Below are 25,048 nucleotides of genomic sequence, written 5' to 3'. Positions count from 1 at the left end.
GAGCAATTCAACAAAAGTGGAATAAACCCTACACCCAGATTAAATGTCCTGATTTTGTTGGAAAACCCTGAAACTAAAAGCTTATCATAGGGGGTTTATAGTGTAGCATTGATAGAGTTCCTTACCCTGAAGAAGCTGTTTCCATGGCTGGCCAGAAGTGTGTCTGACTTTGGCTTGTTCTTGCTGTATAAAGCATACAGGCTGAACTGGTCTTGCTATGTTTATATGAAAAAAAAAAAACACAAGAGAAATAATTTAATTGTTATCATTCACATTTCTGCACTCGTGTTCTGAAGAATAATTCTCTTGTTGATCTGGAAACAGAGGGAGGGAGCATTTTTTCCAAATCATTTCCAGGTTGAGTTGTTTTTGAGTAAATTGTTTTATATTGACTTTTCAGGTTCATATGGAGTGTGCAATGATTTCAGGGCAGGTTTTGCTGCTCCAGAAACATGTCATAAATGATTTGGCATAGCTCTTAGGCTGAGGTAGGCCAAATGGCCTGCCCTTTTCTATCTTTTCTCTGTGAACCACTGCCTGTGAAGCCTTCATAAATTATAGCACTTTAGGTGAGCCAGCACTATGATTGACCACAACTACAGAGAAAATAAAGGCGATATAGGCTGGTGGTCTTGCACTCAGAATCATTTCTTGTGGCTCTGTTTGATTCCCATATTCACAGAGGGTGAAAGGAAAAGAGCAAGTAAACACAGAAAAAGTACTTTTCTGGAAGGTTTGAGAATTTTGCTGGGTCAAAAATTAGTCAATCATGGACTGGGAACAGATGAGCACTGACAAACTAAGCCCCTTTGTTTCATTTCCAATGAAAATGTGATTCAATTTGTGACATTTAATTGTGATCTCTATTAGAACTGAACATATTAGAAGGGTCCAGAAAATACAAGAACAGTTCAAATGAATAGACTGTTGAATTGAACTAAAAAAACAGATCTGAAGTCATGCAATTCCACATGTGCTAGTTACTGTGAAAAGACCGTGACTGAAGTGACTCTCTTACATGTCGTAGGAAGCAGTGGCTGACACGTAGTGGATGATTGCAGCAGCTCTCAAGCTCTTTCAGGAAATACTGGCTGTGGAAGTCCACCAGCTTCTCCAGGTTTCCGAAGATGACGCTGCGCTTTCCCCGCAGGTCCTGTGGCAGGTCAGCGCGCTCCATCTCAGGGAAATAGTTGTCAATGATGTACCGCAGAGAACGCACATATTCCCGCTCCGTTGTTACCATCTCATCTACGATGTGGCGTAGTTTACTGTAAGACAGTGAAAGTGGACAATTAACATACTTCATATGCATACTTTTGTAACAAAAACATTAAGCGGCACAATTGTTTTTAACACTGATGAGACATGTTTCTATTTTTTATTTTTGGTGTTTTTGCGGAAGGAAGCGAAGTGAGAGAGATTTTATTTTTGGTGATTTTGCCTTTAATTTGACTGGACAGTGTAGAGAGGACAGGAAGTGAAATGGGAGAGAGAAGGGGGACGGGAGCGGGAGTTTCTTGAGTTCAAAGTCAGCAAATTAGAATTATTTTTGAAGAATCATGTGACAATAAAGACTGGAGTAATGGGTGCTGATTAATATCATAGGAGACATCTTTCAAAAACATGAAAAAAATCTTACTGACTCAAACCTTTTAATGGTAGTGTATGTCAGTGTGACATCAGCATGTGTGCCCTAACAGCTTTTTCAGACTGTGTAACTATAAAGGACAGGTGTTTTCACACATCTCTCCAGGATGTCATATGCTTTCTCCCTGAAACACTCGAGCCAATCAGTTGAGAGTCCATAATCTCTAACTCAGACTGGATGGCTCACTGTGACAGTTCCCATGGCATTCATTTTATACTCAGTAGTTTTAAAACACAAAGTTTATCACCTGACTGCCCAGATCTTTTTGACCACTTCATAAAACCCTGATCATAGCAAACCTGAATGCTCAAAGTAAATGACAAGCATAGAGCACCTATTGTCTGACTGTTTTACATTTACTTACATTACTTTACATTAATTACAGCACTTTTGCCTTCTCACCACACAGCTGAGCATGGTATGCATGTCCAGTATTGAGAAAAACAAGGTTATGTTTTAGCATTTCCATTAATCTTAAACTGGATTCTTATCAGAATTTTTTCATTAGCCTTAAATATTTGCAATAACTGGACCACACAGAGCCAAACAGTATGTTTTTAGTTATTTCTGTCTGAAAAACTGTCAACATCACCTCTGTACTGCGATCTCAGAGAGTAAAGCAGAGAAATGTGTTTTGAAAGGAAGACACACAGATGTAAGGACCTCAAGATGTCTATATAATCAGCTAACGCCATCCATCTCTTCTGTGTGGAGGAGCAGAACACAAACAGGCTCCCCACCACTTCAAAGCCCAGCGGACCAGCGCCCACCTGGGAAAGTGATCTGTATCTCAGGCCTGTTTCCCAAGGGGGTTAAGGGGTGACCAGAGGGACCCACAGCTGGAAAAGACATCCATGGAGATTCAGAGGTATATGGGGCTGTGACCGTTTAATATGAGACATCTTGAGCTCCTTTATGCACACATTACAAACATGATTTACTGTGTTTATGGTTTTTAGCTGGAAAACTTTTTTTCCCTGGATGTCTTGTGTGTGTGTGTGTACGTTAAATTTTGAGCAGTTTGCTGTGAGTACAAATATAAAGGTGTTTTCAGCATTTAGATTTTCAACGTTTTGCAAAAGACTAAAGCTACACTGTACATTTTCATGTATAGAGAGACCCATCTGTAAAAAATAAGTATGATTTTATACATTAACGACATGTTGTTTACAAAAATAAATAACTGACTTTAATATCGTCATTGAAATATAGTTTAAAAATATCTGGACATCATTTTCTTTACTGTTAGATTTACTAACAAAGATAACATATCCAATCCAATTCAACATTATTATGCAATATAAATTCATATATTCATAATTAAAATAATTTAAATTATTAATTATATAATTCATTTAGAATAATAATTTATTTACATAGTGTTTGAATAAGTATTTATTATTTATGCAATTTATTATTTACAGCTGCTATAATTATTTATATGTAATTATTTACAGCTACAATAAATTATTGTTCGGACGTAGCTTTGCTCAGAATATTTTCGTTGCGTTGAGTTTTTTTGTTTTTTTTTGCTCTTCCGGGGTTCCCGGAGCTCAGTTTGAAAACCCCCTGAATGTGTTCTTGTCTTGCAAAAACACTGTGTGCCAGGCTTAATATATTTGTCTGTGTTTTTGGCAGCATTGTTGCTCATATTCTATTACAAGAACACATTTTTCCAGTGTGAGTGTGTTCTGTCACACAGCTATCATAAAGTGGTGGATATATAGTAAGTGGTTTTAAGCTAAAGCATGCTTCAGTCAATGGCCTGCAGACCTCCCTGGTTGATTGTGTTTGTTACAGTGAGTGTAGGTTAGCACTTGTATAAGTGTACCCACCTGCCCTTGCTGCGTGTTTCTGGTGCAGGACTCCCGCTGCGGTGTGAATCAACAGAAGACCATCCATGCATGGGCGGCAGTCGCGGGCTGTACGGCCGATCGATCACTTCAGTGCTGCTCACCTCCAGACCCTTAATAAACACCCCTGTGTTTCCTCTCCGTGCAGGCTCACTCAGAGTTCTCTGACAGGTCCCGTAGCGTGACACAGATTCACTACCGGCCGTATCAAAGCTCTGGGTCTTCCGCAAAACCCTGCGGTTTGGTTCTATAGAAGTGAGGCTTGGGCTTGTTGCACATGCCTGCCCCTCCAGTTGTGGCCACTGTGGAGACTCGTCTGTAGAAATGCTACGTGTTAGCCTGTGGGACCTGACAGGGGTGCTGTGGGGGATTCTGTGCTCAATGCTGTATGGACTTCCTGTGGGGGTTCGGACAGAGTCACGGGTGTCCATGCGATTGCCTGAAGGACTGCTAGGAGTGGAGGACATGCTGGACTGTGAGGAAAGTCTGTCCCTGCCCCAGCCTCCACCGAACGCTTTCCGACATGAGAAGGAGATGCTACTGCTACGCTCCTGAGGTTTAGCGCTACAGTCTGAGTTCCGGCGAGAGGAGACACCCCTCGCTGATTTGGAGTCGCTCTCACGGCGAGTGCGCAGGGCCATCTCCAGCTTCTTCTCAAACATCTGCTTGGTCTCCTGACACTTGGACCAGGCAAACTTCCACTGCTTGAGTCCCTGCTCACTCTTCAGCTCCCCAGCGAGGTCCTTCATCTCCTGGAAGTGTGTGTCGGGGATCGGGGGATGCTGACTGTGATAGGTCTCCAGACACGTGATCACACTCTGACACTTCTCAGACATGCCACATTCCTCCATACTAACACACGCCAAATGACGCATGCCCTCTAGCGCCCATTCATATGCCTAAAAGAGAGAGAAAAAGAAAAGAGTCAGCTGATGTGATGAAAAAAAATGTGAGAGATACCTTAAACCCACATTGTGTGTATGGTAAACCCAGTTATATACTTTTGTCAGGGTGCACATAAGTGGTACACAGGTGCACATGCGTGACCAAAATTAAAAAATTTGCTGTGTAAATAAGTTCAGGCTTAGACAGCTGTTAATGCACAATCACCTTTTTAGATCGTCTAACTGTAATCTAGGCTATGCAATATATTTACATACACTGAACATTATTATAAACGCAAAACTTTTGTTTTTGCCCCCATTTTTCATGAGCTGAACTTGAAGATCTAAGACTTTTTCTACCAATAAACCTTTTATTGTGGCCAGCCTAAGGCACACCTTTGCAATAATCATGCTGTCTAATCAGCATCTTGATATCCCACAGCTGTGAGGTGGATGCATTATCTTGGTAAAGGAGAAGTGCTGACTAACATAGATTTAGACAGATTTGTGAACAATATGTGAGAGATGTGTACATAGAAAAAGTCTTAGATCTCTGAGTTCAGCTCATGAAAAATGGTTCAGTGTATATATATATATATATATATATATATATATATATATATATATATATATATATATATATATATATATATATATATATATATATATATATATAGGCTATTAAAATACAATTCATAACGGTGATATTTCATCTACTGACGTGCTTCAGTTGGCAGCGCTAAACCCAGCAGTGCATGCCGGCAACCTGCCAAAATAAATCTTGCTGCCAAAATAAAAGCTTGCAATTATATATAATTGATTTAATATTTTATTATTTTGTTTATTTCATTAAAAAAAAAAAAAAAAACTAAAAGCTCTATAAAATTATCATTACAATTATTCATTTATTTTTTATATAGTTATATTAAATGGGTCACATTATGTGCAGTGTGAGGACTAAACCAAATCTCCAGGTGCTCTTATGAGAACCAGACTGAAAAGCTTATGTGGACCCCTGACTATTGTAGTATTTATTAATATTTAAATAAACTAAGTTTTTTTTTTTCAGTTTAATTTTCATTTTAGTTTACATTTACACTTTTATCCAAAGCGTCTTACTAAAAAGAAACAAAAGCAGTTTGTCAAAGAGCCAACAATATTTGTTATATACAATCCAAAGTTACTGTAATATTTTTCTAATTTATTATTTTTATTTATTGTTTTTCTTAAAAAAAATTATTTCAGTTTTAGTTTAAGTAATTTTAGTACTTCAAAGTTCAGATTTAAAAAAATTATTTAAATTACTGAAAACATTTTTAATATATAGTAATAGTATTAATATATTTAATAGTCTTTTAATCATAATTTTAAGTTAAGTTTTTACATAATAACATCATTGGTTAAAATGGCAGCTTTCAAATAAATAAATGGGCAAAAACGGGAGGGAAAAAAGGAGAATGAAGGCATGTTTGAGAATAGAGAAAAGGAAAACAACTACACTATACTACAAATGCAGTGTTGATGGATGTACAGGAAGGATGGAGTGAGTGAGAAACCTCCCAGCATGTCTTTCATGTGAAATAAAGAGGTTTTTAGCCAGGAGCTGGGAGGTCTGGGTAAGAAGACTTTAACCATGCAGCTCAGCAGCAGGGGCCTATAGTTTCAACTACTGTATGTGTCACAGCACCCTGCCACAAAGACACATGCCAACCGCTTTACTAGCTCTCTTTCCATTTTTGAGAAAATCTGATGGCCCCTTCTCACACTCCAAGATGCTGTTATATCAACTGGACGGCACTCTTGTTTCTAGACCTTTTTTCATCAGCATCCTGGCAGGCAGGTTTCTATAGTGAGTGCTCCGGAGGATACGAGTGCTCACCGTGCTGGGAAATGAGTGGTTAAACTTCAGAGGGGATTAAAACAGATCAAACACAACCCCCTTCCACCTCATACACACACACACACACACTTCAGCGCTGACTGCAAACACAGGGTTGTGTTTAGACATTCCTGAGAAAGGAGCAAAACTCCCCCTCTTCTCTCCCTTTCTGTGCACACACAAAACCTCCACAATCTACTTTAGCTGCTATGTGACATGGTGACATCGCTTGGCTCCCCAAGCCCCTCGGCTCTGTCTCTTTTCCAGGTTAGGGTGACACGGAGGCCAAATGCCAGCGTATGGGCCTTTGGCACCCAGATACTAAAGTCTCTCAAGAGCAGGGGTCAGAGGTTAGCTGCCCACAGTAACAATACACACGGCTAAGAAGTGACAGAACAGATAGAGGAGAGAGACATATACAAAGAAGACACAAAAAGACGCAAATGTGACATAATTGATGAGTGAGAACCAAACAGTGACAATGAATTTTATGGTCCTTGCTAACGGAGTGGCAAAAAAGTGTTTTGGTTTCTTTGAAGCAATATTTAGGGTTAAATACAACTGAAGTTCTTTTACACTTCAAAAGGATTATTAAGATGACTTTTAATCTCAAATATTAAAGTAACGCAAGTAGCAACAGATCTTTTTCTTCTGTATTGTGACGTGCATCAGAGTGAACAGATTAAGTGTAGTGCAGGGAGATAGTTCTATCCATTGGTTATTGATTGGATGGAGGCAGATCTGAATGTGAGCTGGCAGAGTTTATGCAGACTAAATGATTGAAGAAAGTACAGCATATTTCACTATTTTCATTATAAATTACAAGCTCCAAAAAGCAAAACAAAACATGCATGAATTGTTCACAAAAACATCAATAACATACATTTAGAAAATATATAGGGTGAATTTTCATTTCACTTGACAACTCAATGTATTGTATAGATTAATAAAAATATTTTTACCTTTTAAAAACGCATTTGTCTCAACAAAGCACCACTTAAATGAAGTGCAAAAAAATAATTTTCTGTGATATCTGACAGTGCACTACAGACTTCTGCATTAACTGTAATACATTGATAATCATTTTGCTTGAATTACAGTCACCAACTCCAGAAAGCTTCAAGTCCTGTTAATACTCCATAACCTCCCCTTTACCTCCTGATGTGTGAAACAGACCCGGGAAACACAAACAGATGTAAAGCACTCTGTTCCTGCAGTAAAACAGCACAAACGGCTGATGGTGATAAAGTCCACCATAGGTTCTGCAGAGGCCCTGCGGTCAGAGACTCCAAACCAGCTCTCAAAACTACCCCCATCAATGGAAAAATACCCCCTGCCCTGCGCTTTCCCCTCGGTGAAATAAAGCAGACACTTTGATCTTTAGCCCAATATAGTTCCTCACTCTATCTGATGATGCCCATGATACTATGGGCAGGGGATGACATCATCGTTTGGTTGTGAGGCTCTTTGAAGTGTGAATGGTGTGTGTGTGTGTGTGTGTGTGTGTGTGTGTGTGTGTGTGTGTGGTGGGGCTCTGATTGGTGAGAGCAGAATTAGTTTGCCTGAGGGAGGCACCTCTAAAGGCCCCTACTATTCAACCCTGCACAAAGAGTGAGAGAGAAACACAGAGAAATGGAGAGAGAGTGTTAGATGTGCTAAAACAGAGCGGCAGGAGTGTGACAGATCCAGTCTTGGACAGAGCTTTTGTACACTCTCATAAATAAATATCTTAGCTGCAGTTTAAGTGGGTAAAGAGGAGAATTTTAAACTTCAAAGAAAGCATCTTTTATTATTTCCTCTAAAAGAAAACCACGGAAAGGTTTTCATGACATCAGCCAGTCTCTGATCTCATGTCTGAGCCATGCCAAGAATGTGTTTTTTTCCTGAAAGGATAGCGTATGTCAAAATGTGTGTGGGTATTATGCACACTGGTTTTTAGGAGGCACAGGCTTTAATTCTTCTGACAGTTATTGCTCTGTAACTCACCAGGACTAGACTCAAAGCACCAAGCTAGAACTCCGACACAAGAACCTGGTATACTGCTCTGTCATTTCATTACGGCTGAAATGATTACCTCTTTCTGAGCAGCTTAAAAAGTAAAGAAGGAATGGTAAAATGGGGGAAATGTAAAAATAATGGGCTGTGGACTCTCCTGAGCCAAAAAGCAGGATCTGAACGAGTGATTCTGGAAAAAAAGGATAAAAAGAAAGAGAGGGAAACAAATAGAGGTAACGTGAAAAAACTGAAGACAGCCTGCAGAGTGCAGAAAGACCAACCGGCACCAGTTCCACAAAAAATGAATTCTCAGATTAGTAAAACAATCTAAAATAGCACAAATATTTACAGCACCATTCATGGATAAAATAAAATAAAACTAAATCTGTCAAAATTTAATAATTTACCACCTTTTTTAAATGATATTTTTATAATTTAACACCAACAACAAATCTTACTTTTGTAAATTATATATAAAAATACTTATGGTATTTTTCATTATAATAAATACTAAAAAAAAATATCGCTCTTCAGTTCAATGACAGCATGTTATGCACATATGCTAGCAGATGCCATATGCTATCTGAAAGCTCAATCTAAAGTAATGCAAATGAAAATGAAATGATTACTAAAGGATGAAGAAGAGGGATGGAAACACAAGAGAGACAGCACCTGTATGATAACTAGTCCCTGTGATTTTGACTAATTCAATCTAATTGTGGTTTTCAAAGCAAAAGAATAGTGCATTAAATTCACCAAACCTAAAACCCAGTAAAGGTCATTAATCTTAAACCGATCAATTAATGCCTGATGCTGTTGTATGATTGATGAGGAAGGCTTCAGCAACTTTGTGATTCAGTTCGGTTTTTGTTCTTTTGTTGTGCGTGTCAGGGGTGACGCATGCAAGTATGCACGTGCCGACTGTGGAGGGAACGTTTCTGTGTTTCCTATAAAGCTTCATGAATGTCAAAGCTGAAGGAATCAGGCTCAAGAAAGAAGAGTTCAGCGATGGCATGCACACACACACACACACACAGAGGAGGGGACTCGCAGCCCGTGACAGATGCGATTGCTATCTCCTCTCTCTGGTTTAATAAACGTGTTGCATATGTAGAGTTATGCGAAGCACATACGCGCCAGCTGCTCCACAGTAAAAGAGATCATGAAACACTCTCTGCCTACTAAAGGCCTGTCGGAAGCACCAGGCCTTTGCGAGAGCTTCATTTCCTACTTTCTCTCTGTTCAACTCCAATTCAGATGTAGGGAAAAGTCTCATAATAATGCAGATTCTGTTTAACTGCTACCTAAGCTTTGATACTTCAAAAGGCATGAGATGTGTGGCTTTTTAGAACAGATGTGGAACTAATTGTTGCACTGCAAAGCTCAGGGTCTGTTTCTGATATAGAAAGTGTTGGCTGGCTTTACTGGGGGTAATGACTGTTTGTAAAGAGGAGCTGAGAGGACTGTGGGACTTCCGCAGTTTTTTGCCTTGGCCTGGTTGGCAGCATGCTCACGTGAAGACTATAAAGTTGCCACTATCTGCCCATTATTCCAATTTTATGAGTAAAACAGGAAATAATTCTGCTTTGCAGGAGAGCGTGTCTAACCTGGGCACTCTGAAAACAAGTGAGACCATTCACGACTGAACAAGAGACTAGCTTCCAATTGTTACATACAGAATTTGGATTGATTCTCAAAAATGTTTAAGTATTTAAAGAATAATTATTTAACATAAAAATCAATTTGTAGCACATGCTTTAAAGTGAAAAATTAATATTGTTACCAAATAGATATGAAAGATGAGAACCATTTCTCTTTCAATTCTTCTGAACACAAGTAGAAATAATGAAAAGTGCAACCAGTTGCCAGGTGTTTCAAGTAATAAATGTTACATCAAAATGATCACTGTTTTATTATTTAGAAATGCTAGACAATGGAATGTTATCCAAAGAAACACCAAATTTAACAGAGGTAGCAAAAAGAAAGTGGTATTGCCAATTGAGTAAATCATTGAAAGGATAGTCATTGGTTGGGACTTTGGGTGTGCACTTATAATGTTTGTGTTCTGTTTTGTTCTGTCTGAGTGAGTATAATTTGATTGAACTGTGCCTAGGAGGGGGCTGGGAAAAGGGCTCTGCAGAGCGAGCCAATCATGCAGAATTTGAACTATCAAAGTGGCATCAATCAGACCCGATCACAACACTGATCAGACTGAGTCGCTACTTAAACATCTCGCACACTCGCGCACAGCCCTGGAAAAGCTTATTAGGTCACGCAAACACTCACATGCCTTAAGGGAATACACATTAAGCCAGCCCAAAAAAGAAAAATGACAATCAGGTCTAAGTGAAAATCTAAATTAAGACCAAAGCGGTTTGCTGGGTCTGTTTATACTTTCACTAAATTGAAAAAGGGAATCTTTGAGAGACTAAAATTATGGCAAAATCTAGTATTCATAGAATTCAAAAGTGTCTTGTTTTGGATGCACTTACCATCAAAAAAAGAAAAAAAGAATACATAATTAAATGTAAGAAAATTTTATTTAATTAACAAAATATTTTAAAATGTAATAATTAAATGATAATAAATAAATTAATTAAAATAAATAAAAGTCTATATCTTAATCTTAACTAAGTTCTCATTATTAACATTTTATGAAATTGTTGTCTATTTTGTGACCAAGAAGTAAAAACATCAGTGCTCAGCTCTTTAAAGTGCTTTGTATGTCCAGCACATGCTATCCAGGTGGCTAATGAGTGCAAGGTGCAAACTCACCAGAGATTAGTCAACATGTCATTAACAAGCTGTGAACAGAAAACTGACAGCCCTTTTACTTTGCGTCCTTTCCTCCTCTTATTCTTTACAGAACTCTATAAGGGCTACATGGGCGGTCAACCATCATACACATTTGTTTATCATCTTTCATTTCTTGTCAGTGAACGGGTGTGGAGGTCAGAGTTTTGTATCCACAGGTGCTAACCCCAAGTTCTGCCACAACAGAGCGAGACACAGGGACTGAGAGACAGTCAGACCACCACAAAAGACAGACACACCTAATTAATAGTGCATGGGGCCTGCTTTGTCCCTTAAGAGTGCTGTCTCCTGTTGTCCGTTGGGGGTTTGTGGGGCAATGAGGTGTAGAGAGGGGTCTAGTGTTTTTTGGGGGGAACTGTCCAGAAATGGCGGTCTAGATGGGGGGGCACATGCCTCAGGCCCAGTCAAGCAGCATGATGAAAAAGCACATCCTTTAGTCTGTAAATGTTAGTGAAGACATGGATGATGAGGAGGAATGAGACTCTTTAGTAAGTAGGGTCATAAATGCACACACACACTCAGTGAGACTGGCATATGCTAGAAGTGACTGGATAATGAGTTTTCCATTTAGGGGTCTGACTATTTGAAAGCTGTCACCTGCATTCTCTTAACCAATTAAACAGGGATCAGTCTGAACCCCTGCTTTATGCTTTACTGACCTCCTCACTACCAAAAGAAACCACAAGTCCATAATCCACTCACTTTCACACTTACTCTCACACAACAGTGGCTGGTGCTTTTTAAATGAGAGGAGACACAAAGTTAATCATTGGCAAACAGTGTACTCAAATCTATTTGTATTATTTTGGCATTGGCACTATTACACTCCAAAAGCATCTATTATGCACCATTAATGTTTTTGTACTAATAAGTTTGTCCACAAGGTGGCAACAATGCCCTGGCTCAATGTTTAATTTTAAAAAAGAAACAGGACAACGAACAATAGCAACAACAAACTACTCGAGACGACAACAACAGCAGGCGCCGGTGTTAACAAGTGCTTTTGTGAGGGGGCCGAGAGATACCAGCAACTCTAGTTTAAACAAGTATAAAGACATTTTCTTCACATATAAATTCTGGAGAGAAATAGTGCAGATACTGGGCAAGGATGAAATTTTTTGGTGCAATCACTTGTGTTCACCGAGCGGCAACCTCCCGCTCTCTCTCGTGAAGCCAACAAGGAAGTGACTAAAACTGTAATTCATCGAATGGCCGCTTGAGGCTGGCTGCAGAAGGGAGTCAGTCCCATAGACTCCCCATGTTAAAATGCCCAACTTTACAGCAGAAAAAAACATGTTTACAGCCTGGTTCAAAAAATGATTTTTGTCTATATAGCTAATTTTGCCTTCATGGCAACTGTAAGGGGGGTGAATTTTTTTTTATAACTCATCCATTTAAATTATATTAAGCCTTAAATTTCTGCATAATTTAGGGTATGGCCACTTGAGTGACAGGTGGATTGCCGCTGCTGACAATGCCGTCACGCTAGGTGGGCGTGGCTTCAACAACCAGCTCCAGCCTTTTTGCCCATTTTCGATTATCCGGGAGAGTCGCATGGTGATGCACTGCCAAGAGGGCGATGGCCCGCTCTGCACACTTTGAGCTTCAAAACTGCTCTTCAGGAGTCTATGGGTGACGTCACGGACACTACGTTCATGTTTTTATACAGTCTATCGTGTTCACGCACACTACCAAATGGAGTATAGCCTACTTTGTTTTTAAGTGGTAAGCCATTAAACTACTACAAAAAAATCAAGAAAATCAACTAAACATCCACTAGAATATATATATATATATATATATATATATATATATATATATATATATATATATATATATATATATATATATATATATATAAAAAAAAAACAATACACAGCTAATACTGAATGGCCGTCAATAGAGAAAGTTATTTAAGAACCAGATGGAGTAATTAGAACTTCTACCAGCAGGGGCTTGGGGCCAAGAAGGAAAGCTGACCCTTGACCAACAAAATACTATAGAACTCATTATAATCAGTGATGCTGTCTACACTGGATGCGGCAGATCCCCGACACGACAAATCCCCGAAAGAAAACTGCTGCTGCATTCTATTTATGACGTATTGACACAAATTTCAAATGATTTTCAACGGTCGCATTCAGTGTAGACAGACTTTAGCTGTTGCGGCTCGACAACTGTCGTGTTTGGTGTAGACATGGTGTAAGAGCAGTATTTTCAATTAGTAATAATTAATTTAACGGTTAACTGAAGGGTTAATGCTGAGAGACAAACCCTAACCCTAACCAAAGTTCTCATAGTCATACAGAGAAGCTGTCTGGTCAGGACAAAAATATTTTAATGAAAGCTATGCAACCTAAAAGCAATCAGATTATTCCCAGGAAAAAAAACATGATAGGCTACTCTCATAGACTCCCAGTGAGGTGCAGCACATTTGTCCTAATACAATGTGGGTACAGGTATTAATAGGGCTCAATTTCTGCAGACTCATTTATTTAGACACTAAACCAGATGTTAACTAAATGACATTCAAGATATTTTACACTAAAATTAGCTGAAATGTTGAAATGCACCATAAGTGACAGGAACTGTACACCACCGTTCAAAAGGCTGGGGGTCTTATTATACAATATATTTTAAAATGAAAACAATTCCTGTGAGGGCAAAGCTGAATTTTCAGCAGCCATTACTTCAGTCTTTAGTGTCACATGATTCTCCAAAAATTATTCTAAAATGCTGAATACATTCTAATATTCTAAAAACATCCTACTTACTGTATCATAGATTATCATTGCATCACTGTATTTTAACACATCTGTCCACAGATTTCTATGGGAAGTTGTACTTCCAGTGTAGTCTTCAAGAAATCACCACTGATATATCACTTTCACAGTATCACATCACATCACACTACAGGATGTTTTATGAAGCAAACACTCTAACACACACAACAGTAGAAACGTCCTGTGGGCAGGAAAGTGAGTAAAGATACACTGACATCACGACCATACAAGTCACCTAAGATGAGCTGAATGACAAAATCTATTCGTCTGCTTGCAGATCATCCCTCTTCTAAACATGCTCCTGGCGCAAAGCTGTTGAAAAGTAATCCACTTCCATAATGATCTGACTAACAAGGTGTGGAGTTACACTGAGATAATGGATGGCATAAACCCCCTGATGTGGCCATTTGCCCAGGGCACCAAACTCCAATCTAAGCTGTGTGAGAAATGTTGGTCAATAGCACATGCAAAGAGGAAACTATTAAAAACACTGCAGTTCACACACATACAGCCCGAGCTTCTCTCACATACACACTCTACCAGTGCATGAATGAACAGGAGATTGAAGAGAGCCAGAAAGTAGGGGGTGGAGATTGAGTGAAGAGTAAGAAACTCTCCATAGACACCAGAAGTGCTCCATTCAAAAGTGTTTTGAGCAACATTTCAGTTGGCCTTTCAATTATAGTGGCCTCTCATGAGAAATAACATCTGTTACAGTAGAAACATTAGCCTTGGCATGTCTTCAAAGATTAAAATATAACAAATTTCCTGTGCATCACTAAAAGTTCCACATATCAGTCAAACAATCTTGTTTTAATCAGCATAATACTCCTCTTAACTCCTACCTCTCCATGGCTGCATCCGTTTTCCTGCTCGGCTAAGACGCTGGTGGTCCCATGACCAGAGCACGGAGCGGCGGCGGTCATCCTTTTCTCTTGCTCTCAGAATGACAAAATAACTGAGAGAGAGAACCAGTGGCGCCCACTCCCCTCCTCTCCCCACCTCCCTGCTATTCACAGGCAAATGCAAGTCTAAATACCAGATGGGTCTGCCCCAGCAACTTCACTAGAGGGGGCGGAGGGGGTAGAGGGCAGTAAGGGAAGGGGGGATGGGACAGGAGGGTGTCTGTCAACAACACTACAAAGCCCCTTGCCAGAAAGGGCAAAGGAAAGACGGCAGAGCGATGGCTGAAACTTGGCACGCTGGTGCTAACTGGACCTTGTGAATGGAGTGAAAAAGTCCAGAGCGGTGGTGGGAAGGGCAAAATGAGGCCCAGCTGATAATTTATAAACACACAGATGCACACACTTATGAAGTGACTGGTATAATCATGTAAAGTGCAGCATGGTCAAAACTATATATGTGACCCTGAACCACAAAACCAGTCTTAAGTAGCACAGGTGTATTTGTAGCAATAGCCAACAATACATTGTCTAGGTCAAAATGTTTCTTTTATGACAAAAAACATTAGGATATTAAGTAAAGATCATGTTCCATCCCTGAAGATATTTTGTAAATTTCCTACCGTAAATATATCAAAACTAAATTTTTGATTAGTAATATGTGTTGCTAAGGACTTAATCTGGACAACTTTAAAGGTGATTTTCTCAATATTTTGATTTTTTTTGCACCCTCAGATTAAAGATTTTCAAATAGTTGTATCTCAGCCAAATATTGTCCTATCATAATAAACCACACATCAATGGAAAGCTTATTTATTCAGATAATTATAAATCTCAATTTCAAAAAATTGACCATTATGACTGGTTTTGTGGTCCAGGGTCACATATGTGTTTTTACTGGTTCTGTATGTATAACACTTGTATGGTTGAGCAAGCTGTAAGCTGTATTCAGTTAGAGTTGGATTAGAGGAAAACAGCAACAGAAGGCATGTGGGGAAAGAGTTCATTCCTTAGAGACATGGAAGTATCAATAACCTGATCAATACTCAACCGCTCACAGTATGTTGCACACATACACACACATTATTCCAATACATCAACTGCCACGTGTGTCACTACTGGATTTGCTCAAGTGATAAATTGCACGCTTCTTAAATAAAAAATAAAATAACAATTAGAAATAAAAATAAATTATATATTTTTTTATGTGCAAAAAGAAGAAAACAAGAAATTTTTTTTGCTGAAAGAAAATAAAGCCTATATCTGAAATGCTAGAATGGTATTTACTGTATACATCACATTAGCATTTGCTGAAATAGTTTGTTATAAATATATAAAATTAAAAAGTGTTTCTGTAATGCTTCATCTGTTTACTCCGTTACAGTTATTAACTAAAATTAGTAAAATTATTTTTCTTAAATGAAATAAAGCTAAAATATAAATATTACAGGAGAAACTTAAACTTTGATGGAAATGAGAAATGTTGCCTTGCTGCAACTTAAACTGAAAAAAAAAAAAAAAATACTTAAAAGCTAAAAATAAATATTTACAAAAATCAAAAACTGATAAAATGTCAAAAGAAAATCACAAAATTCTCAAAACCTAAACTAAAATTAAAATGTAAATAATACTAACATTATATATGTTATAATAAGTAATATAAGAAATATTAAAATAACACTGATAAGAATTTAATTAGAACCATTGAGTATAATGTAAATTACAGAAATAGCAATATACGTATGGAATATGCAATATATATATATATATATATATATATATATATATATATATATATATATATATATATATATATATATATTTATATATATATATTCCATATATATATATATATATATACACATATATATATATACACATATATATATATACACATATATATATAGCGAAACGATTGGTCATTTAAAAAAAATAAATAAAAGTGTTTATGCTTTATAAACACTTTTCTCTCACTTCTGCCGACTGTCAAAACCGTTGGATAATGTCGGATGATTTCTATATAAGCCAAGAGGAGACTGGTTTTCCTTTGCTAAAGTAAGGAAAGTTGTTTCCTTTTCTCCTACATTTCCCAGAGGCGCAAGCGCGACCCAAATGTGCTACGTCATCCGCCGGAACAGCTTCCGATTTTGACAGTCAGCAGAAGTGAGAGAAAAGAATTTATAAAGCATATCATTTTTTATTTTATTTTTTAAATGACCAATCGTTTCGCTAGATAAGAGCCTTATTCATCGTCTGGTATCGTTTATAGCCATTTGAAGCTGCACTGAAACTGTCATTTTTACCTTCAACTGTTTGGACTCCACTGAAGTACATTATATGGAAAAAAAAATCCTGAAATGTTTTCATCAAAAACCTTAATTTCTCTTTGACTGAAGAAAGAAATACATAAACATCTTGGATGACATGGGGGTGAGTAAATTATTAGGAAATTTTAATTTGAAAGCGAACTAATCCTTTAAGAAGTTACTCCTAATGTCAGCTTGTTGGGTGTATAAAAGACACCTGTCCACACAATCTGTATCTTCCATTCTAACCTCTCCCACCACCATGGGAAAGACCAAAGAGCTGTCAAAGGATGTCAGAGACAAGATTGTAGATCTGCACAAGGCTTGAATGGGCTACAAGACCATCAGCAAGAAGCTTGGTGAGGAGGAGACAACTGTTGGTGCGATAATTCAGAAATGGAAGAAATACAAAACAACAATCAATCTGCCTCGGTCTGGATCTCCATGCAAGATCTTGCCTCATGGGGTAAGGATGATCATGAAAAAGGTGCGGGATCAGCCCCGAACTTCACGGGAGGAGCTTGTTAATGATCTCTAGGCACTTGAGACCACAGTCACCAAGCAAACCATTGGTAAAACACTACACCGCAATGGACTGATATCCTGCAGCGCCCACAAGGTCCCCCTGCTCAAGAAGGCACATGTAAAGGCCCTTTAAAGTTTGCCAAAGAACATCTAAATGATTCAGAGAAGGCTTGGGAGAAAGTGCTGTGGTCAGATGAGAGCCAAATTGAGCTCTTTGGCATTAACTTGACTCGCTGTGATTGGAGGGAGAGAAATGCTGACTATGACCCCAAGAACACCATCCCTACAGTCAAACACGGAGGTGGAAACATTATGCTTTGGGGCTGTTTTTCTGTTAAGGGTACAGGACGACTTCACTGCATTGAGGGGCAAATGGACAGGCCATGTACAGTAAAATCTTGGACGAGAACCTCCTTCCCTCAGCCAGAACACTGAAGATGGGTCATGGATGGGTCTTCCAGCTTGACAATGACTCAAAACATACCGCCAAGGCAACAAAAGAGTGGCTCAAGAAGAAGCACATTAAGGTCATGGAGTGGCCTAACCAGTCTACATACCTCAATCCTACAGAAAATCTGTGCAGGGAGCTTATTTTAGGATTTAGACAGGATCTGTAAAGAGTGGATCAAAATCTCTCCTTAGATGTGTGCAAACCTGGTGACCAACTACAAGAAACGTCTTACCTCTGTGCTTGGCAACAAGGGTTTCTGCACCAAGTCATGTTTTGCTTGGGGATCAAATACTTATTTATCTTATTTCTAACCTTTATATAATGTGTTTTTTTCTGGATTTTTTGGTTGGTATTTTGTCTCTATACGTTAAAATAAACCTACCATAAAAATTACAGACCCTTAATTTTTTTGTAAGTGTGCAAACTGGGGCAAAGCAGGGGGTAAGATAAATATTTCCCCACTATATATATATATAGACATGTCTTTGTGAGATTCATCCATTTACATTCACTGTGAGAGGGCATAAATATGCTCATCCTCTCTGAGCAGAAGCCTGTAGTGCGTTAATTCAGTTGTATTGTGGTATTATCATTATAATGACAACATGGAGGTGCCATTTCCTTTGACTTGCAATGTCTGACTGACTGTATGTGTTCAGGCTTAAAACCGAGTAAAACACAAGAGAAAATGAGTTTCCTAGTAGCATTATAGAGATGAGTGACACCCTGAACCTGAATTTTCAAACACTAATATAAGAGTTTGAATGAATTTAAAATATAACGCAGGGGGCAACTGAAGAAAAAGCTTCTCAGACAACAGTCCCACACTGGCTTGTAAAGATAAGCATTACGGTCAGTACAGTCAGTTTGCCCTCATCCGCCCATCAAACACCATCTCTGTGATTCCTCACTCTCTGCCCTCTTACACACGCAGACCATCTGGAGTAGAAAGGACTCTCTCACACACTGAGCTCTGCTGTCTGCTGTGCCTCAGGCTGTATCACTGGGCTGATGCTCACAGCTTCGCTGTCACTTTCTGCACTGCTGGCTACTGTGATTGCCTGCAGGGCTCTGATCCAGACAATAGATTGTCAATATTATGTTTGTCACCCAATGTGTGTCAGTGAGCTCATACAGTGCGCAGTAAGGTCAGAGTAAATTAATTCATTCACACTCACTGACTCACTTTAGATATTTATTTTTGAAGTGAAACCTTTTATGTCACACAAAAGTGAAATCTCTTTCAATTTTCCTTTTTTTTTTCTTTTTAACTCAGAAAAATAACATTTCTAGCTGATTCAGAAAAATCATATACTACCAGTCTGGGGTCAGTAAGATTTTTTTTCTTAATTATTTTTAAAGAAATACTTTTGTTCAGCAAGTATGAATTATTTGATCAAAATTGAGAGTAAATACATCATGCAAAATATATAAATGTAATTTTAACTTTCTATTTGCCAAAGAATCATGAAAAAATATATAATAGTTTCCACAAAAATATTAAGAAACATAACTGTTTTCAACATAAATAATAATAATAATAATAATAATAATAATAATAATAATAATAATAATAATAATAAATGTTTCTTGAACACCAAATCAGCATATTATAATGATTTCTGAAGGATGATGTGACAATGAAGACTGGAGTAATGATGCTGAAAATACCGCTTTACCACCACAGGAATAAAGTACACTGTGAAATATATTAAAATAGAAAATAATTCATTTTAAATGTAATAATATTTCACAATAGCAATGTTCTTTCTGTATGTATGATCAAATAAATGAAATCTTAGCAAGCAAGAGAAACTTCTTTCAAAAACACTTAAAAAATGTACTGACCCAAACTTTTGAACAGCTTCATATTTTAGAGAAAAACTAGTAATTTCAGTCATTTCCATTTACTACAGAAAAGTTTTACATTTGCTACAGATATTCCCATAACCTTTTAAGATTTTCTTAAGACATTAAGAAATTCCCATGACTTTTCCATGATTGAAAACAGTTTTGCAATTCTATGATTTTTCAGGTCTTCTATGAGCACAGAAACCTTGCTCAGTCGTTCATTCATTCATTCATGTTGTCCTGTTGTATGAATAGAGTCTCGTGTCCTGTGGTTTCACTCAGCCTCAGCTGTCATAGCATACCCATTGTGTTTGATGACCACAATCCACACTGGCCAGCTCATCAGCCGTGTTCGGATCGGTTGGTAGGCAACACACTCAAACAATCAGTTTCTAAATCTGGGATGAGCCAATCTGTCATCGAAGACAAATCAAGTCCAGCATGTGGTCACTCACGACTTACAGAAAAAAAGATAAAGACTCTGTACTGTCAATGATCACACACACTCATACATATGCATATAATGCTCACACAAGGCTAAAACACACCTGTATACTGTTATACAGTGAATACACAACCACCAATGTTGTTCAATTCATGAGTCTAATCAAAAGCATGAAATGACATGCCCAGGAATGGGCGTGAAAGGACAGGTGCTGTGAATAAGCATTCATGTTCGCCAGTCAGATGACGCCAGTGAGTTCCACAAGTGTGGAGAGGATAAATGCGTGCGCCATCAGAGACTGATCTAGAAACAGGTAGTTATATGTAAAATAAGCCAGCTTTTGATTTATGTACAATCAAAAACTTTGATTAATACACAAATACACTAACAACTTTTGTCAATATGCCAACAGACGACAGGACAGGGCTTGGACGAGGTCGCCATGCCAACAGGGCAAAGTGTCTATATATGGATGATCTGATGAGTCAGGAAAGAACACTATGATTATGCTAATGATAAAATCTGATAGCAGTCAGCCAACTGGACCATCTGTCCCTGCTGGGGCTCAGGGGGAAATACTGAAGACGGACTAAAGTGTTCAACACTCACCCAGTATCACTGCAGAGGAAAAACACAATGGTCTGATCACAGAGACAATCGTGCGTGTGTCTTTTTGTGTGTGAATGTGTTTGTTTGCCTGACATCACCACCAGTCAGGGATTTCCGTAATAGCTGGTGCTTTAGAAATACTGTATTCTCTTAAGAGGAACTAGAGTCTGATGGAAAAATACATGAAAAAGTCCTCCATTGCCATCACTTAACACTACCTAGAACAACCAACCCACAATTCTGATATCAAATGATCTGTTAATTCTAAAGGTTTTATCACTGTTTGGGCAAAATATGAGCAAGGTGGGACATGCTTTCATTTGCTAAAAGTCTCTCTGGCTATAAAGGTTATCTCTTCTGACTATAAAATAAAATCAAGTTTTAATTAAAAACTGTTTCAACACCCATCTGAGGTCATCTAGAGGACAGATAGTGTTCAATAAGACAAGGTTTCACAACCTGGGGGTCATGACCTCCACCAGGGGTCGCCAAGCCTACGTGATTATAAGAAAACTACATTTAGACTTAACTAAATTACATTAACAGAAACCACATTAATTTATTAGAAAATAAAGTGTCCTAGAAGAAAAACATATGAAAAGACAATGAAAATGACAATAATGAACTATATCTGGCCAAACAAATATGCATTGAAAAATGAAAAACAGCTAACGCACAAGGGCAATCTAATCTAAATTGACTGAACTGCACCGGGTGAGACACAGGTCTGGTTAGAATGAGCACAAATTTATGGATTTATGCATCAAGGTAATGATTCTGAGCAATTTACACACCTTATAATTAGACAGCAGTACCGGTACACTGAGTAATCTCTTATTATCCACCAAACCAATATTTCAGTTGAATAAAGCCTCAAACAATCCAATACATATAATTAAAGGGTTTGGTCACTTAAAATTTTATATTCTGTCATCATTTCCTCAACGTCTTGTCATTCCAAACTTGTATGACTAATTTTGTCATGTTGAACACAACAGAAGGTATTTCAAAACTAAATGGGGTCCAAAAAACATTGCACCCCAGTGACTTTTATTGCATGAAGGAGAAAAAAACACGGGAGAAAGTCGGTCATACAGGTTTGGAATGAGATGATGGTGAGTAAATGATGACAGAATTATCATTTTTTATAAACATTTCTGACAAATCACCTCAAAATCTTCTACAACTTCTCAACTTTTCACACACTACAATACAATTACAGAGAATACAGCTTCAGGGTGTTCAAGCTCAAAACCAGTAGCACGACAAGTGAGCACAAGTAGTAAAAGTAAAAACAGAAAGACAGAGAACTCAAGGGGAGTTCATATTACGAGCAACTAATGAGCACTCACCTTGTCAAAAAACTCGTAGAGTCGAACAGTCTTGTCAATTTTATCCTTGGTTTCCTCCACTCGCTGGGAGAAATCATGTAGATGGACCCAGAATGAGCGTACTTTCACCTCGTACACCTGCAGCTCTGCAGAAGAGATGTCTTCCCACTTCTCTAAGCGCTTAAGGAGAGCTTCACCGCTCTTACAGTGCTCCTGAACACACACACACACGCCCAGAATTACACAGTGAACTGGTATGAAAACAGAGGGTGCGACTGAGGTGACTACAGTTGAACAGTTACAAATGCTCTTGAAGCTCATGTTGACATAATAAAGCAAATGTTTGACACCTGCTGTAAAATCTTACCTCTCAGTTCAAATAAAAACATCAGAAGGCATTTGTTGAGATAATATGAGGACTATGCAAATTGCAAATTGCAAAAAAAAAAAGGAAACAACATGCAGATGCTGTGGCAGGGGGTAAAAAGCGCTATGTAAAACAAGTTTAATAAGAGCTGACATACATATGCAGCTGTGTAAAATTCTCTGAAGACAGTCTGTTTATGATGTAGCTGCTCCAAAGAATCTTCCAGCTCACTCAGTGTCTCCAGACGAGTCTCGCCCACTTCTTCTATCCACTGACTCACCTAAGAGACAACATATACATACAAACAGTTATTTCTGCTACAGTCCATCTTCACTCTGTTAGTTTCACCCAGAACGACACATATTTATGCTCTGTTCTCTGTGACAGTAGACTGAAACATAAGCACACAAACACATCCTTCACGTGTCTGTGATCTGATACAGATGCTATGGTGCTAGATTACACTTTCTCATAATGTGCATGAATGTGTGTGTGTGCTTAGCTAACCCATTTCAGCAGCTTCCACTATAACCTTGCCAACAGGATTTTTCCCCCTCTTTCTGCCTGCTGGGCACAATCACCCATTAAAACAATCAGAAGAATAAATCACCAGGTCAGTGTGTAGCTTAGTAAGGCTGTTTGTGAGTCAGTGTGCTTGTGTGTGGCACTTCAGTACAGTGTTCAGTATTTTTCAAGTTTAAATTCACTATAAAAAAATCAGAAGAATAAATCACCAAGAAGGGGCAAATGTGGTTTTAAAGTGTCTGAGTATATATGTGAATGTTTTTATTTTGTGGAGTCCTTTCCAACAAAAAAAAAAAATATATATTTCATTTCATAATTTAAGTGTAAAAGTATAACTAAAAATGTACATTCCTCTCAGAATTGAATTTTAACTTAGTAGAACACTACTTAGAAGTATATTTATAGAGGATTTTTAAAGTATGAAAACAAATAAATTGTATCTATTTTCAAAGCAAATATAAGAAATGATCCCACTAAAGAACAGGTACCATTTGCTGAGTCTCAGACGCAGCTGTAATTATCATCTGTCACTAATAAAAACTTTAGTCCTCACCTCTCTGAATCCCTCCTCCAGAGTCTTAAACTCCATGATGAATTCCAGTTCCTGTGTGCATTTGTTGGACAGCATCACCAGTCTGTGAACCAACTCGTCCACTTGGTTGTACAGACAGCCTGCACTCTCGATGGCATCTCTAAAACACACACCAACAGGATTTCTTTAGCATATTAAATGTAGTCTACATATAGTCCTGAGCTTGTTTCTAATCCCTGAGAGAAACTCCAAGCATCTGAGCTTAGAGAAAATACTGACTGCAGGACTCCCCTCTCATTGGCAGAGACACGCTTGTAGAGCTCTCGTCTCATTGGATAAGACAGCCTTACAGAACTATTGATTGGGCCAGGCTTTTAGAGACTGAATGTAATTAGATGTGCAAGTTGGTTTTACAGCAATGTGAGACAGTATGGAGCAGAGCTGGAGTTAGTGTGTGTGTGTGTGTGTGTTTTTTTGGTGTATGGGAAAAGAATATGAATGTGAGTGAGTGTGTCTATGTTTATGATTGTATACCATGATACTGTACAAATAGTATGTGAGGAAATATGTATTTCTTTAAATGCATAATTGTGAAGAAATACGAGTAAAAATGCATTTTGTGTGTTAAAAATGCAGCGTTGTGATACACTCTGACTAAACACACTGTGCACAGCAGCAGAGGCTGGTATCTACTGGATGACTTCATCACTGCTGTAGCTCACTTACATAATACTGTATTGTGCTCTAGTCAAACATTTATACAACATTTCCCCTCAACAATATGCCAACTAACTCAGTCAAAGAGTGATCCAGTCTCTGATCTAAACATAACAACCTCAATATTGCCACATTCCCATTTGACTGCTAAAATACTTAAAGCAAGTAAGACTTAGTAATGCAGACAGACATGTGGCACATGCACAACAACACAGCCATACTGAACTGTGCCCCCTGCTGTTAGATACACATATATGCATATTCTCATGTTAAAATAAAGTTATGTTCATGGTAGTTTGTCTGTTTGTTTGGAGCTTGACAGCCCTAGTTTCTATTCAATATCAGTGTGTGGAAAAGAGCTGCAACACAGAAAAAGAAAAGTCAAAAAGGTTTGGAAAGTAAATGGTAATTTAATTTTGTTTTGGGGTGAACTCTAGGGTTTTGGTTGATGCAAGTTCAGTGTTGGAACAATCTGAGTATTAAACACAATGGGAGGCAAATCAGTGACCTCAGAATCAATCCAAAACCCACCATTTATTCACAGCACACACCCAGAGCAAACACGGGTTATCACAGCGTGCAGGACATATCAAAGACATTCCAGCAAGAGAGAATGACAAAAGAGTGAGTG

The 25,048-nt window shown here is 38.2% G+C and overlaps 1 protein-coding gene across 5 annotated transcripts in view; it reads right to left on the bottom strand.

Moving 5' to 3' along the window:
• LOC109070058 overlaps positions 1–25,048 on the bottom strand; it is an 89,248-nt gene that overhangs the window by 4,182 nt on the left and 60,018 nt on the right. For all 5 annotated transcript variants that reach the window (XM_042727833.1, XM_042727834.1, XM_042727830.1 and 2 more), the window contains 6 exons: positions 23,722–23,860; positions 22,801–22,923; positions 22,298–22,489; positions 3,484–4,400; positions 1,019–1,268; positions 126–215 (listed from right to left, as the gene is read on the bottom strand). In XM_042727833.1, coding sequence (XP_042583767.1) covers positions 126–215; positions 1,019–1,268; positions 3,484–4,400; positions 22,298–22,489; positions 22,801–22,923; positions 23,722–23,860 — 1,711 coding nt within the window. The remainder of the gene's footprint in view (positions 1–125; positions 216–1,018; positions 1,269–3,483; positions 4,401–22,297; positions 22,490–22,800; positions 22,924–23,721; positions 23,861–25,048) is intronic.

The sequence above is a fragment of the Cyprinus carpio genome, chromosome B7 (assembly GCF_018340385.1).
Source record: "Cyprinus carpio isolate SPL01 chromosome B7, ASM1834038v1, whole genome shotgun sequence".
Classification (NCBI taxonomy): domain Eukaryota; kingdom Metazoa; phylum Chordata; class Actinopteri; order Cypriniformes; family Cyprinidae; genus Cyprinus; species Cyprinus carpio.
The sequence above is the reverse complement of the archived record's forward strand: the minus strand, read 5'-3'. Positions and strand labels throughout refer to the sequence as shown.